Source organism: Schistocerca nitens, chromosome 9, assembly GCF_023898315.1.
Source record: "Schistocerca nitens isolate TAMUIC-IGC-003100 chromosome 9, iqSchNite1.1, whole genome shotgun sequence".
Lineage (NCBI taxonomy): Eukaryota > Metazoa > Arthropoda > Insecta > Orthoptera > Acrididae > Schistocerca > Schistocerca nitens.
Genome location: NC_064622.1, coordinates 1,490,805 through 1,507,693, shown reverse-complemented (window position 1 = coordinate 1,507,693; position 16,889 = coordinate 1,490,805). Strand labels below are relative to the sequence as shown.

Sequence of the window (16,889 nt, the reverse complement as noted above, 5' to 3'; positions counted from 1 at the left end):
GTAACTGTTTTTTAATCCAGTGTTCCATGTATTTCTCATTAAGCCCTCCATCAGCTTTGTATTCGCACAACAGATGCCCAGCTATTTTGGCCCGTTCTTCCACAGTCAACACAGGCGGCATTTTCCAACTGAAAAAAAGAGAAATGATGCTAAACACAACCTCAAGGAGTGCTGTTTCTAATAAAAGTATTTCTGAGAAAAGTGATTCATAAATAAATAAATTATAACTGTTTAAAAATAGGGAGTGATTTATCTGACACCTTGTAGGCAAGAAGTGAGCATTAAACATTTTGCCCAACTCTGGTGGATCACTAACAGGTTTATTCTCATTCAGGAGAGGTATAACAATTTCAGAACCCTCATTCTGCCCTGATATCTTCTTCATAATTAACCACATAGCTTTGATTTTGTTATGAGAGTTTTCTATTCTCTTAGAGTAAGGCATTGTTTTAGTCTGTGCGGTGACATTCCTCTGGATTTTTCAGTATTGTCTATAATAAAATTCTGTTACCGGGTTGTTACTGTCCTTCATATTATGATACAGCTCGCGTTTCGTCTTAAATGATATTCTAATATCATTAGTTATCACCCTTGTGAGTGAGAATTCATGTGGAAAGAGTGTGACCTGTGAAAATAATAGAAAATAATTCATGGTCATGTGATATCCACATTTTTCGGCGTTGCTAAGCTCGTTGGTGGCAGTTTCGAAGTATTAAACATCCAGAGGAGGGTTGGGGGTGGAAGGGGGTTGAGAAACAGAATATTATATGAGATAGTAAGAATATTGTGCGGCGTCCATTCTCGGACATGTTGGCTATATTGTCAGTAGCCTCACAGCTCATTTATAGAGTTTTTGATCAATAAATAAGTCTGTTCAAAAACAACAGTACCACTCGTAAATGTATACTAAGAAAGAAACAAAACAAAAAAAAGTCTCACACCATCCATTACACAACCACAGCATTTTACAGAAAGGAGAAAACTATGTAGCGGTAAGACATAGGACAGTCTAGTTCCTTTTGAACTGAAATTAAGAAATAGAGGCTGACGTAGAGGACTATAGTCGAAATTAAGGCTGCTAGGAAGGAAGTTATACGTACTTCAGTTGGATGATTAAGCGATGTAACGTAGGCAGCGATTTTACTCAAATATTCAATTGAAGTGTTTATCGGAAATATATCGAAACAGCAAAGGATCTTAACGAAATCTCGCGCTTCTGGCGCCTCATGTGCTTAAATTCCCATAGTAATCTTCTTGGTCATTGTTCTTCAGTGAGTTAACCGTAACTTCACAGGTGCTGCTGTCGCTTCACTTTGCTCTCCTATATGGTGTGATTTAACAGCAGAGTGACTGCGTAAGTTTAGTTCTCTCCCTCTGTGTGTGTGTGTGTGTGTGTGTGTGTGTGTGTGTGTGTGTGCGCACACTATTTCTGCTATGAGTTATAAAAACGCTTTGCCCTTTCTTAGCCACACCACACTCCCCCCCCCCCCCCATTATTTTACGTGACTACGGGAAAAAATTTTCATTCATGACTCGTTCCACATCATTACGATGTGCAAATGATACATGGAACATGAAACTAACTAACCACCTGTGACACATTTCGCCCAGTTAGTGAGGTGCGGCTGTGAGACTTAACTGTTGCCTCTGGTACGTACCCTCCCGAGAGCCGTATTGACGGGTATTGACGGCTGTCTTGGCCAGCTGACTAGGATAACGCGCAGCCCCGAAGGGCTTCCGTACCGCCACGTGAGAGGCCGTACCTGTCGACGTGGAAATCGACGTCCTCGGTGGACGTCTATTTCTGATCCGGGTCACTCGAAGACCCTTGGCGTCGGGCATGGCAAGAGCTTACCGTCGCATCCAGTAAAGCAAGGTGGTCCAACCAAAAGAATGTATCCTGCACTCAACGATCGACAGCGAGCTACATCACATGTTACCCTCAGGACTGCATTACAGCGAGTTTGCAGTCCGTCAGTTTTTCTGTACCGAAGACGAAGCGATTAGTGCCTCGGAAATTCGGAAGGTAACGTTCGACGGAAAGTGGAAACGAGATGTGGGTGTTTCCTGCAGGTTGCCGTGTCCACAGGAACTCGTAGGTAAGCTGGGAAAGTGGGCTTGCAGATGTTGCAGCCTGCTTAGCGCAGCCGTTTATCGAGCCCTCCAAGGATGATGTCTTCACAGTTTTGCACTGAAATAGAATATGTGCAGCAATCCTAGAAGATGTTATTAACAGTGCCGAGGCAGCCAGTCGTTCGGTTCAAGGACTGTCGAACTGTTAACTGCTCAAGGACGGGATGATGGTAGGGGGGTTGCCATGAGGAGTGGATAGGACGTCTTGGACAGGGGACAGAAACTGGGGCCGTTGCCGAAGGTGTGCGCTGGTGACGACAGAATGAAGGAGCTGCAGAGACAGTAGTTGAGTACAGCCCGGGGCAGCGAGTAACTATCATACCGACAGAAAAATAATTAACCGAACCGTTTCATCTAAGTTAGATGAGTGTGGTTTGCTGGAAAATAGAGAGGCATTCTAACGCATGGAGAGGACTTATACTAAATAACTGGAAACCAGAGTTTTTGATCGCAGAGTGGAGAGGAAGGTGCTGCAACTGGAATAAGTTTCTATCACTGGTCTAAGTGAACACGGAGGCCAGTTGTGTCAAAGGAAATAAACTGTAATTCGTGTAGTAGTTCTACTTCTATTTAAGAGCTTTCCTCGCGATAGTTATTATATCCTCCTTGTGGTCTGTTTTGGCCGACTTTGTTCACTCCGATTTAATGAATGGTCCTATACTTCCAAGAGGTATGTTACATTACAGCTGTTCATAATGCACTTAGTGTCATAAAATTAAAATTATGTTTGTTTTGATCGCAAATTTATTCGAGAATGAGCGATTTCGACTGATGAGGTAATCGTCTTGAGATCAGTTAAAGCTCGTTACAGTGAGACCTCAACGATCTGAAGATGATTGCCTGATCAGTCGACGCCGGATATCCTCATATAAAAGTGCCATCGAGACAAAGAATATTTTACATTGAAACTTAATATCACGTATTTCACGAACTTGACCATGCCCAGTCTTCCAAAACTTAGGGTCATGCTGTTCATTTTGAAACCCGAGCATCCCACAATATTTTAATAATAGAATACCGACGTAAGTTAAGAATGCAACGCAAGTATACACCTTTGACGGGTTGTACTAAACACTCGGAAACACAGGGTGTCCGCGGAGGAGTCAGCTCTGTAAATGCTGCAGGGAGAACAAAAAAGGGAGAGCAAAGTGTATATGATGTAACAGGACAGGAAAAGGAGCACATGACCACTGCAGACCGTGCCACAGATTACCTCCAAGTTGTTAACACAACACGCACTTGTTATGTAAATCCACCAAACTATGGAGGTTTAAACATTTGAGACCAGTAGTGGAAATAAAATAAAATGAGTTGTGAGTGTTAACAGTAAAGTTTCAATCGCTGTTTTTTCGTTTAATAATAATGACAAAGAAAGAGTAAGAACAGCTTGGTCACTTTAGCAGTTTCAGTGCATAAATAGTCTAAGTTGCTACGCATCGAAAATATTTTTTTTCAGTTTTATGATGGAGTGATTTATTATTCGTATACAGTGACTTTCATTACTCTGTGAATGAATCCTACAGTCATCTGTGGTGAGCAATTTTAGTGCCTTGAGTAATGTTCATTATATTAGCTAAAGACTCCAAAATCAAGTTGCTGTCTTCTCCTGTTACACGAAAGTAAAATAATACATTTACAAAATGAATACTTGCAGAACTGGGGCGCTGCAGGGAATATTTTTGTACTAAATCCTTTACCTAACTGAAATAAGAATTACAAGATTTTATAAAGTTTTATGCATATGCAAAACATGCCATTTCCTTTTGTTACGCTTGATAATAATAATAATGATAAATAAAATTTTAAAAAGGAAAAAAAGACAGTTATACCTAATAGCGATTTGACTTTGCTGCATTTTGGTATGTGATTTTAAAACAGCCTGCATTTTAAGTCTTTTCCTTCGTAATTTAAAATGGTTTTCTCAAGCCTTTTGTTTCATCAAATTATTATTTTACTGACTAATGCGTATTCTTCATCGTCGCCTTCCTTTCTTAACCTTCCTCGAGAATCATACGCAGATAATTGTCGACTGACGGTCCATATCTAGTTCCTACATGAGGGTTAAGGCTCCAGTGTTGAAAAGACGAACAGTCGGTAAATTACTGTATGTCAGTACTCTTGAGTTTGGTGAGAAAAAATGGTGAAGCGTGCAGTAATCCGGGCAAAAGCGTTGTGTTAAGCTCACGGAAAAATTTCGAATCTAGTCTCAAAATTTGGCGATTATCGTGATAACAGAAAACTTTTTGCTTGCCCAGTTCCTAATACTAAACGTTTTCGTGCAGTCTCATTAATGTGAGCTCCTGTCAAAGGCCTGAATAAGCACCTTTTTCAGCGCGACCTCTGCAAGACGTGCAGGATGGAGGTCAGAGATGTTGTGGACCACACCGACAGGGATGCGCGGCCGAGCCGGCTGCAGCGCCGCGGCCGGCTGCTCTGAGTTTCTCGGTTGGAGATGCGTGGCGCGAATAGCCCTATCGAGGAGGTCCCACAGATTCTCAGCTGGGATTAAATCCGGGGAGTTTGGTGGCCAGGGCAGTACGGCAAACTCATCCAGCTGCTCTTCGAACCACGCGTGTACACTGCCACTTGGGTGACACGTCGCATTGTTCTGCTGGTAGATGCCACTGTGTTGAGGAAAGACGAACTGCATTTTCGTGTGAACATTGTCCCCAAGGATAGAAACATAATTGTGTTGATCCACTGTGTCCCAGGGAATGGCACGAAGACATTTCTCAGAGTACAACACTCCCTCTTCCGGCCTGGAGACTTCCGACGGTTGTTGCTGTTGGGTATTTGTTTTCAGGTGTTACACGCCAACTGACATACGTCATCTGCAAAGGCCGGCTGTCGCCACTCAGTGGATCGGATGTCCAGTTGCGGCACTGACCACGCAAATTCCAGCCTTCGTCGCCGCTGATGAGCCGGCAGCACGGGTGCACGAACCAGGCGTCTGCTGGCCGAGTTCATACGCAGCAACGTTCACTGAACGGTCGTTCAGGAGACACCGTCAGTACGCTTTGGTTCACCTTGACGGTCTGTTGTTCGACAACTGCAGGTCTGTTCGCCTGTGTATAATCAGTCGTCGTTCACCCCTGTCAAAAAAATGTTCAAATGTGTGTGAAATCTTACGGGACAACTGCTAAGGTCATCAGTCCCTGAGCTTACACACTACTCAACCTAAATTATCCTAAGGAGATACACACACACACCCATGCCCGACGGAGGACTCGATCCTCCGCCGGGACCGGCCGCACAGTCCACGACCGCAGCGCCCTGGACCGCTCGCCTAATCCCGCGCGGCTCACCCCTGTCATCTGTGATCCGTTGTTCACCACAGTTGCCTCGGCGCCGCTTTTGATGGCGCAGTTTTGCCGTGCACGATATACTTTAACCATGGCGGCCCGAAAGCCAACGATCTTGCCCATTTGGACGTCAGATAAATTGTTCTGTTTCCGCATTAAGACAACAACTGCAGTGTTTTGCGCTTCCCCCCCCCCCCTCCCCCTCGCAAAACGTCTTATATACTACCCACCGCTAGTTCTGGGAGTCTGGCAGTGGTTATTGTACGTTGGCGTCAAACGTAAGCGGTGGCCACGCAAGTGTTCGCTTCAATACCGCACACTTGTCATAAGGATGAGGAGAGCTTCAGTTTGATTTTATATTTCGTAGCAACAGTTGGGTAGGTTTTAGTCATGATATAGCTCTAATATTTGTCGCTAAAATCCTGGCCTGAACATTTCCCAAACTCATGACCAATTGTGTAAGAATATTTGGCTGTTGCTTAGGACTCTGTAGGATTAACTGTTGGCAGACACTTATTGAGGGTGCTTCAATGTGTCCTGTCCTAAGTCTCTTGTTTCTATTTAGGCATCTGTGTAATTTTTTTTATTCTAGATTGATACAAGTCGGCGGCCTTATATCTGCAGGCCGAAACATTTGGAAGATCTTTTCCGTAATGTTTCCTGCTCCTTCGCTTAGTATCGTGCTGGTGTGTCTTAAGGATTATGGGCCTTAAACCGGCCCCGTGTTGTACTCTTGCAACAAGCATTCCATATTTTACGTGTGAAAGTCAGTAGAGTATTGGAAGTACATGAAAATATGTTAGTTTACAGACAAGAGGCCGAAATACTGAATTCGGTATTATGATATTGTTTCACCGTGGATAGTAATACACTGCCTCCTTTCAATCGTCGTAGGAACGTCGAAATGGCAGATATTGAGATAACCGATCGCAGAATAGAAAAGCAACTACAATTGCTTAGTACTGCGAAGACATCGTGAGAAGATGAGATACCTATAAGATCCTACGAAGGTTATGCGAAAGAACTTGTTCCCTTTCTAGTAGCAGTTCGCTATACCTCGCTCGAGCAACGAAGGTTACCTAGCGACTGGAGAAAAAGCACAGGTCATTCCAGTTTAGAAGAAGGGTCGTAGGACAGATGCACACAATTGTAGGCCTATATCGTTGACCTTAATCTGTTGTAGAATTATGGAACATGTTTTATGCTAAAGAATTATGACGTTTTTGGGGAACGAAAATCTCCGCTGTAAAACTCGACGTGGATTTCGCAGACACAGGTCTTGTTAAACTGAGCTCCCTCTGTAGCGCCGCGGACAACGACGCCCAGGTTGACGCCGTGCTCCTTGACGTCAGGATGGCATGTGACACCATTCCGCAACACCGTTTACTGAAACAAACACGAGCTTACTGAGTATCGGACCAGTTCTGCGGCTGCACTTCCTCGCAGACAGAATTCAACACGTCGATCTTAGCGGAACAAAATCGACTGATGAAAGGCAATCTTTGGAGTACCATAAGGAAGTGCGATACTAGCGTTGCTGTTTGCAATTCACATAAACGATCCAGTAGAAAGCGTCGGATGCTCTTTAGACTGTCCGTAGACGATGCGTTGTCCATAAGAGAGTAGCAACGCCAGAGGACGGTACCGATTTGCAGAATGACTGCAGCAGGTTGATGAATGGCGCAGGTTTTGCCAGTTGACACTTAACGTAAGGAAATGTGACATGTTGTGCATGCATACGAAAATAAATACACTTCCGTACTCTTGCATTATTGGTGAAAAATTGGTGGAAACGGTATCTACTATAAAATATCTATTAGTAATTATCTAGAGGTATCTTTCGTGAAATGACAACAGAAAACAAATAGTCGGAAAAATAAATTCCAGACTGAGATTATTAAGAAAATATTAAGGAAATGTAACTCATTCATGAAAGAAGTGGCTTATAACGCGCTTGTTCAACGTATTCATGAGCATTATTCATCACTCTGGGAATCTTATGAAGTAGGACTGATACGAGAGAGACAGAGAGAGGAGATGTAACGAAGAGTAGCGCGTTTCGTCCCAGAACAGTTTGGTTGGCAGGAAAGCGCTACAGAGCTGCTCAGCAAAGTCCAGTGGCAGACGCTGCAAGAGAGGCTTTGTGCATCACGGACAAGTTCTCTGTTGAAATGTCGAGAGAGTAATTTCCGGGAAGAGTCGGACAGCATATTACTTCTTCCGACATACGTCTTGCCAAATGACCACGACGAGAAAAATCGAGAAGTTAGAGCTAATACAGAGACTTACTGACAATCATTCTTTCCACGCACCATTCGCGGAGGAAAGCTCCAGTTAGAAGGCCCCTCCGCCACACACCGTCTGATGCCTTGCGGAGTATTGATTTAGATGTAGATTTAGAATGAGTACATAGCATATCTGCTCTAACGTGACTCGATAGCCAACAGAAAGATTGGCCAAGCCATTATAGGCGCTTCAGTTGGTGCGAGGTGAGTGGAAATTCGGTGAATCTGTATGAGATAAGAGGCGGCTGCCTCGCTGTGAGACGGGAAGGCCAGTGCGCGGGAGTTTGGGTTCAAATGGCTCTGAGCACTATGGGACTCAACTGCTGTGGTCATCAGTCCCCTAGAACTTAGAACTACTTAAACCTAACTAACCTAAGGACATCACAGACAGCCATGCCCGAGGCAGGATTCGAACCTGCGACCGTAGCAGTCGCACGGTTCCGGACTGCGCGCCTAGAACCGCGAGACCACCGCGGCCGGCCGGGAGTTTGCGGCCAGCCTGGCCTCTGGTGCGTCGCGTCTGCAGCAACAGAGCAGCGGAGGAAGCGAAGCGAGTTCGTTCCGCGAAATGCCCCCACCTCGCGGCCACGCCACGCCACGCGGCGCGGCCCGGAGACGGGAGAACGGCGGCCGGGTGTACAACAGCCAGTCTGGCGCTGGCGGCGCGGCGGCACTCGCCAGCACACGGCAGGCACAGTGGTGGGTGGGTTAGAGCGCGCTCGCGGCCGCGCCATGTCGCTGCCGCTCTCCATGGTCACCCTGCCGGCGCTCACCGTCGCCGTCACAGTCACCGCCACCGTGTTCCACGTCAGGAGGTGCGTACCCACCCTGACAGGGGCACCCTGCAGGTACTGCTCCAGCCGACTCCTCTGCTGTCGTAGGTATACGTCAGTATCAGTGGCGTCCAGGAACAGTTGAAACGGCAGAAATTAAAACAATGCTCCAGGACCCGACGGAGTGTCTCCCAGGTATCACACAGAATTTTTTAACCTCCCACCCGCTATATTTTGCTGATTCTTATTTGAATCCTGACCTTGCTGCCTAAAATGACAAGGTCGCTTTGAAAGGATAACAGCTCACATCATTTCCTTCGTAAGTAACACAATCCCTAACAATGGTTCGACACAACCGTGCTTATTATTCTTCATCATCATCATGACGACCACGTTATAGGGTTGAATAAATGTTACAGTACGTGGCCGGATGCCCCTCCCCCCTTTCCACCTACCCTCCGTGGCGGAGGAATTCATACATTCCTTCTGTCTGCGTCCGTTCTTTTTACGTCGTTTTCTAAATACATATTGTAAAAAGAACACCGCATACGACTGATGTTTGAGCGTCGGGTATCTGAGACGGGACGTGGGAACCAGCCCGGTATTTACCTTCTTGGGTGTGGGAAACCGCTTACAAACCACATCCCGGTTGGTCGGCGCCCCGACCCTCGTCGTTAATCCGCTGGGCGGACTCGATCCGACGCGCCTTCACGAACCCCGGAAGTGGAGCCCTAACGCCCTCGTGTATTCAGGTGAGTGATAGCTGTACGGCCGCGGATAGAGAGGTGTCTAGCCCTGTACTTGGAAGACCTCTCCTGTCCGACACATATAGTTAATGTCTATTATTCTTCAGTTCTATCGCTAATCTCAAACGCGCCACCATCAGGATTACGTGATTGGTTTCAGAAATTTCCAGGCTCTGTTAGGTTAATCTTGCAAGAATACTGAATACGTGTAAAATAACTTTATCGTGAGATCAAATAACAGGACAGGCTTGTTTGCAGGTGAAAATCTGTATCGTCGACTGTGTAGATAGTCCGTACGGATAATGTTTAATCCAACAGCAGCCAATACTTATCCACTAAGTACTCTAGGTGGTGAAGGAAATCCTTTATTAGGTTACAGTAGAAAGAGAATAAAAACGTAACTCTGTATATTTCGATCAACGCATTTCGGTCCAACTTTTATGCGGACATAGTGAACGACACCATACGTTAAAAACCACAACACAATACATTAATTTTCTCTTCGATCATTAGCGTATTTTGGGCTAAGCTAACTTAGTACGCGTCTACACGGGCTGGTCAGAAACAGTCTAAAAACCTTATAAGGGTACTGCAGGGTGGGTTGTGCTGATAATAAATAACTGTTAAGAAAAACGACCTGAGTGGCTGCGTCAGTGCTAATTAAATCGGAAACGGCGCAACGTATTTAGTTTTTTTCTTAACAATTATTTTGTAGCGCAACCTACCCTGCAACATCCTCACAAGATCTTCAGTCTGTTTCCGACCATCTTTTCTAGGTATCTGCTGCTTGTTCTGATCAATGCAGTGAGACACTAAAATAACTGATTACTGCCGCGGCTTCTCGTAAGCTCAGTACTAGGTGCGGTAGTTCTACTGATACTAGAGTCAGCGATCAACTCTGAAAAGTGATCTACGTACTTTATTATTATTGATGCTGTAAGTATTAAGTACAAAGTATCATTTTATGAAAATTACCCATGAATATCTGGTGACACAAACTTTCTAGCTGCAGTGAAGCAATGATCGTATCACAGACTCAATAAGGAAAAGAAGAAAGAGAACACTTATACGTTGGGAGCTAACTTCACCATAATTTACTATTGATGCTCAAAAAGGAAATCTTTATACTTTCAACTTTTCAGTCACCGTTTAGTACCTTTTATGCTGTTTGTGTTAATGTTAAATAGGCTTCATTACCATCTATGTTAAATTTACTGGCAAATTGGACAAAGGTATGTCTATAACGGAGTCAGAGATGTAATCTACCGTGTCATTAAACGACAACTTTTCATTCGCTTTGTTTGTCTCGCTTATTTATTATCACCGTTCAATATAGTATTTACCCTTTAAATACCTTTTTATCGGGAATTTGCTTTCTGGTCTCTTTTGAAGATTAATATCGTAAAACAGAAAGCGACTACTGTTTCTTGTGAAGCTCATATCTTTGGAACATGTTTTACTCATTAGTTTCTTATCAAAGTTTTCTACAATCATTGATCACTTCGCGCGATACTTCACTTCTTACTTTAACAGATTAAAATTTTTCCTTTTCTGTTTGTTTTCTCTCCTATGATGCTTCCACACGAGGCTTTATTTTAGAAAAATGAATATCACACAGCAAACTCTGTACGGGGACCCGAGTTCGCCAAGACACTAGTGTAAGTTTAGTCAATCCAAAAATAAAAAGCTATTGCCACCACCACTTTATTTAGTATTTGAAAGCAAAGCTCAGCCACTTCTGGCTGTGGTGCCTTTCTACACAAAGTTCCCACCACTGTCGTCCTAAACTGAGCCCCTCGAGCCGGCCGGAGTGGCCGTGCGGTTCTAGGCGCTACAGTCTGGAACCGAGCGGCCGCTACGGTCGCAGGTTCGAATCCTGCCTCGGGCATGGATGTGTGTGATGTCCTTAGGTTAGTTAGGTTTAATTAGTTCTAAGTTCTAGGCGACTGATGACCTCAGAAGTTAAGTCGCATAGTGCTCAGAGCCATTTGAACCATTGTGAGCCCCTCGACACCTGGTTCTTTCACGAGAATAATGACGCTCTTAGTGCTGCAGTTAAAATCTTCTAGTATTCACTCGGGACTTCATCACATTTTCTGTTGGGTTGTTGCAAAAGTGTCTCACAACTATTACGTTCCGTAATTACTACAGAATGGATACTGCTAAACAGTAAGGTTAACTTCGAGTCTACTTAATACTGTACCCAAGGTTCTTTTTACCATGCAATAAAATCAGCAGAAACCACTCAACTCCCTTAGAGTAATCTAAGGTAGTTAAAACCCAATCACAGCCAAACCGATTCGTAAATGAATACCAGACCATAATGCGTCAAATGACACCTTCTCAAACCGACAATTTTTGGCTATATTCCACCTGATCACAAACCACGTCGTTACGCCCCAGCGCGTTTAATAGCTCAGAACAAGGTGACAAAATTTTTCACTATACACAATACGTCGCAGAACCCCCAACATCGATACGAAACTAGCGCAAAGTCAAACTAGATAGTTGACTTGTCGGCTCGTAATGTTACACCCCACTATCCGCGGAGCAAACAGCTCCCTCGGCCAGTTATCCAGACTGTTACATAATGTACCAGGCAAACTGGCAGCGTCCATTAAGACCATATTAAAACCATCTCCAACCATTAGAACAGCATCATTACTTATTTCAACAATTAGTTTTTTTTTTTCTTTTGCGCCTTCAATTGACGCTTCTGCTGGTCAGCTCGCTCTCGCTGTTTACTCTGTGATGCGCTGCTCTGCGTCGGGCCGGAAAACACGCGTCCACCACCAGACGGCGGTACCATCGTACGTCAGCTATCCACACCAGCACTTTCTTCGTACACGAAATAAGTAACACATTAACAACATAAAAAATACACATGATTATACCTACCTAACAGACGGTACGTAATTAGGTAAGGCAATTGATCTACCCGTGACTTGCTACATGAATTGTCACCTCACAAACCATTCTAATGACAGGATTTCAATTTAGTTCCACTTTCCCAATGAAGGTGGGCGTTGCCGTATTGCTTTTTCAAATTATTGGTACGAGAAGAAACCCTAATATTTGGTGCAATGCAAGTACCCCCGAGCACGCACTTCACGGTAGTTTGCAGAGTACCAATGTAGATAAAGAACAGGTTGGCCTAAGAGGCTCCGCTGAGTAGGAGGCCGCGCCTACACGTCATCTCCGATTTCATTTAAATTTAGGGTACATGCAGGGCTTGGCGAGAAATGAAAGTGACAGAAGTGGGCCGGCCGCTGTGGCCGAGTGGTTCTAGGCGCTTCAGTCCGGGACCGCGCTGCTGCTATGGTCGCATGTTCGAATCCCGCCTCGGGCATGGATGTGTGTGACGCCCTTAGGTTGGTTAGGTTTAAGTAGTTCTACGTCTACGGGACTGATGACCTCCGATGTTAAGTCCCATAGTGCTTGGGGCCTGTTGAATTTTGACAGAAGTTTAAGCTTTAGATGGCCAAGCGACCAGGGGAAAAAAAAAAATAAAGCTTTTTGGGCGGGTTGGGTTAGGCATCAGCCATTTGTGTTAGCATACTACCCAGGCAGCGGTTGCGGCAGCAGAAAAAGTAGAGAACGGTAATCCGAGGGTCGTGTTATCGCGTCCCTATATGAAAACTTTACTTTCAATTCATCTTTTGGATTTGCAGTTCTTGTATTTCTTCCGCGTTTGCACTTAAGATTATTGGATATAGGTTCCGCCTTTTATGCAAAACATTGTTTTTTCTTGTTTCCCGAACATGTTTCAGCATCTCTGTGCCATCATCAATGGGTTTTGTTTATTGGACATCTGTGAAAAAGAACATATTTTAGGCTGTAACTGATCTAACAAAATGAGACCTAAAAGTAGCTTGTGTTCGTACCTTGGTTTTACGTCATATGGTTTTGCAGGACCATCTGTGTGTGGTGTTCTGCACTGATAGCTTGTTATCTGTAAACGATGTAAATGTGAATTTTATCAGCGAGTTAACATATCCCTTAATTTTTTAAGACCGTCAGTTTGGTGTGGGAACATGTTTTGTGTACACATTTGTTATTACTCACGTTTCGTTGTGATTGGTATTTCTTCTTTCTCGCTCCGCGTTTTACGGAGTGAAAGGCGATCGTAAAACCGAAAATACGCGAAGTACATTTCATATGTATGTTCAGTGCCCTTGGAACGAGAAAGAAGAAACATTAGTCACAATAGAACGTGAGTAATAACAGATGTGTGCACAAAACGTGTTGCCAGACCAAAATCACGTTTTTAAAAAATCAAGAGATAAGTTAACTCACTGATAAAATTCACATTCGTTTGGTTTGCAGATGGCAAGCTATCAGTATAGGACAGCATACAGATGTCCCGCAAAACCATATAATGTAAAATCAAATTACGAACAAAAACTGTCTTTAGGCCCCATTTTGTTAGGTCAGTTACAACCCAAAATATTTTCACTTTTACAGTTTTCCAACAAACAAAAACCACGGAGGTGCCGAAACTTGTATGGGTAACAACAAAAAACAGTGTTTTGCATAAAAGGCTGAAACTATATCCACTAATTTTCAATTTTTGCGAGTACTCTGCTTACACTGCACCTTACTGTTCAAATAATAATGTATCCCGCCAAGTGATGCTACTAAGAATGACTGTACTCATTTGTCTGTTGATTTAATGTGTAATTGCGCGCACCCTCCGCGAAGGAACCCCCCACTGTTGCCCTACAATTCGACGGAAAACTTCCAAACTGGTATTTTATTGTTGTTTTGCGACTCGACTGCTCACTACCGATCCACGCAAACCTGAACGATGACTGCCCTCGCTTCGCAAAAAGGCGCGTGGACGGCGGCCTTGGGCGTCCGTGGACGAAGCAGCGAGGCAGTCAGTACTTTGTCTCGGAAAAGGCGCAGTCAGCTCCGAATGTTGCAGAGAACCAGCGAAGCGTAAGGGGCACCAGCGACAACGTCACAGCACTATCGATAGTAACACTAATTACAATCTGCAGCTGAGGTAATTCCCGTGTTTACCATGTTGTACTGTAGATACCTTGCACAAAAAGTTGTGCCCAGTGATTCGAAGAGAGCACAGGCCGTACCCGTGTGCAAGAACAGCTGCATACGGATCAATCAAAAGTTCCGTCCAATCTCCTTGACATGCAGGGACTACCGTCCAGTTTCATTGACATCTAACTGTTGTATAATCCTAGAAAATATTCTGAGCTCAAACATAACGAAGCATCTTCAACAGAATGAGTTCTTCCATCGCAGCCGCAGCGTGGATTCCGAAAATCATCGATCATGAGAAACCTAACTTGCGTATTACTCGGATGACATCCTAAAAACCATGCCTCGAGGTAACGAGGTGGATGCAGTACTTCTCGACTTCCGAAAAGACTTTGCCTTTGTTCCATACGAATGGTTATTAACAAAAGTACGATTATACGGGGTATCTTACAAAATTTGTGGCTCACTTGAGAATTCCTGTGTGGAAAGGACGCAGTATGTTATATTGAATGGAGGGAGAGCCATCGACAGACGTAGGAGTAACTTAGGTGTACAGCAGAATAGTGTGTTGGGACCATTGCTGTTCATGCTGCATATTAATGATCTTACAGACAATGCTAGTACTAACTAGACTTGCGCTCTACCAAAATTATGGTTTGGTAGTTTTGGTAGAGTATATAATGACCTAGTAAGTGGTAGGATTACCTGGTAGTATTGGTAGCACTGTTAGGGAAAGATACATAAGTGAATGTGTAAGAGAGAAACTGGGCGCCGACGACTTGTCTTTCTTTGTTTGGTTCTTTGTTGTGCACTTAATTAGTGCCACACATCATTCGGCGTCAGTCGACTGCATATTTTATATGCTTACAGAATGTCAATTGCAATTTGTAAGTAATAAAAATTAGTTGATCGCGTAACTTCTGCGCCTTTTGATGCAAGTACAGTTTACATGCTCTAACATAAAACTCTATATAATTCTTGTTGCGTTTTGTACTCAATAGAACGTTCTCCATCATTATCAAAAAGCAAGAGTTTCCTGTTACATATAGAGGAAATTGCGCTTTCTAGCGCTATATGATAAATCTGCATTGCTTTTTTTAAATTTTTACTACAACATCCCTCTGTTTCACGTTACAAATCAGCAGTTTTCGAATAAAACATGAATTAAACATTAACAAATACAGTTTTTCTATAACTACTGTTTATTTTTGAGAAATCGACACGAGGATAACTATGTAGTTTACACGGGCCTTTATACATCCTCACCCAGTTTCCAGACAGTTTACCCCCGCGGTTTCTAGGGGAATCAAGACACGGTTCGCATACGAAAACAAAGCGATCAATATGAAGTAGCGCCCAATAGGTATGCAACTTATCTAACTTACAGGTAACGCGGGTGCGACCTTGACCGACCAAGGCTGTCAGGAATGCCACCGTATTCTACGCTTACTTAGGACAGCCTACAGTAGTTTTAGATTGGCAATTGGTTTAAATGTTCATGAATTTTGCACTGTACGAAAATAGAAAAGTAGTATCCTATAACTAAAACTTTAGTGAGTCACTATTTGATTTAGTCAGATCAGATAAATACGTGGGTGTAAAAATTTGTATGGGTATGAAGTGGGATGATCACATAGGCTCAATCGTACGTAAAATAGTGAAGAAGATGTAGTCACTGTACAGAGTAGACTGTTTATAGAACACTTTGGTGTCCCATCTAGTAGTATTTCTCAAATGTGTGGTACACACACTAAATATGACTGATACAGAATACTGAACGAATGCAATTAAGGGCGGCACGAGTGGCTCCAGGCAGACGGCAATCATCCCACGGAAGCCTCCGTACGAAGTTTCAAAAACTAATATCAATTGAAGTGTCTAGAGACATTTTTCTCTGCCCCCTAGGCATCCTTCTCGTAGGGTCCGCGGAGACAGACTTCCAGGACTTCTAGAGCGGACTGAGTAGACAATGCTACGAATCGGAACACATCTCCGGAAATGTACCGTTTCCGTACCACAGGTAACGTTTATTACTTAGATATGCAACGGGGTAGTCTTGGTGAGGGGTGGTTACTTCGGATCGGGTGATGTTATTTGACGTCTGCCCTTCCTCTCCGACCTGGTTCGAGCCTCATTCACTTCTCTGTGGGTGTTAGAACAATGTGGTTGAGGACACGTTTGCAGAATACGTCGACGTAATCCTTTTGTATGGCGAAGCACACAGTAATGGAAGAGCTGCTAGTTGCCTTTATCTAGATCGTTATTCACAACGTCCTACACCATCGCATACCCTTTCGCCACAATTACGCAACGGCTTCGAGAGAAAGGTTCCTACGCTACTAGCAGACGTCTCTGTGGTGCTCTAAGGAGATGCCGCAAACCCGAATTAGAAGAGGCCGTACTGCATCACGTAGAAGAGAACCCGCCAACCTACAAGAGCAATCAGACAGACGTCAAATGACATCAGCCCATCGAACGTAAGCACGTGCCCCCCCCCCCCACCCCGGTTACGATGTTAGTTACGTACCTAGCAAACGGAATGGGTTTGAATTCAGAATATTGTGTGCTTAGTCCCCCTAGTCTTAGATGTACGTATGTAGGGGAATTTTAGAGCATCCTGTACGATTACAGCGTGCTCCGAGGCCTTTA

At 44.0% G+C, this 16,889-nt stretch overlaps 1 protein-coding gene across 2 annotated transcripts in view; it reads left to right on the top strand.

The window, feature by feature from the left end:
• LOC126204455 (flotillin-2) overlaps positions 1–16,889 on the top strand; it is a 441,744-nt gene that overhangs the window by 274,064 nt on the left and 150,791 nt on the right. The window contains exon 1 of one of the 2 annotated variants that reach the window (XM_049938841.1): positions 8,573–8,688. The exons of the other annotated variant lie outside the window; for it this stretch is intronic. Within the exon in view, the coding sequence (XP_049794798.1) occupies positions 8,658–8,688 (31 nt within the window). The 5' untranslated portion in view covers positions 8,573–8,657. Of the gene's footprint in view, positions 1–8,572; positions 8,689–16,889 lie in introns of those variants that run through there. 2 annotated transcript variants of the gene reach the window in all.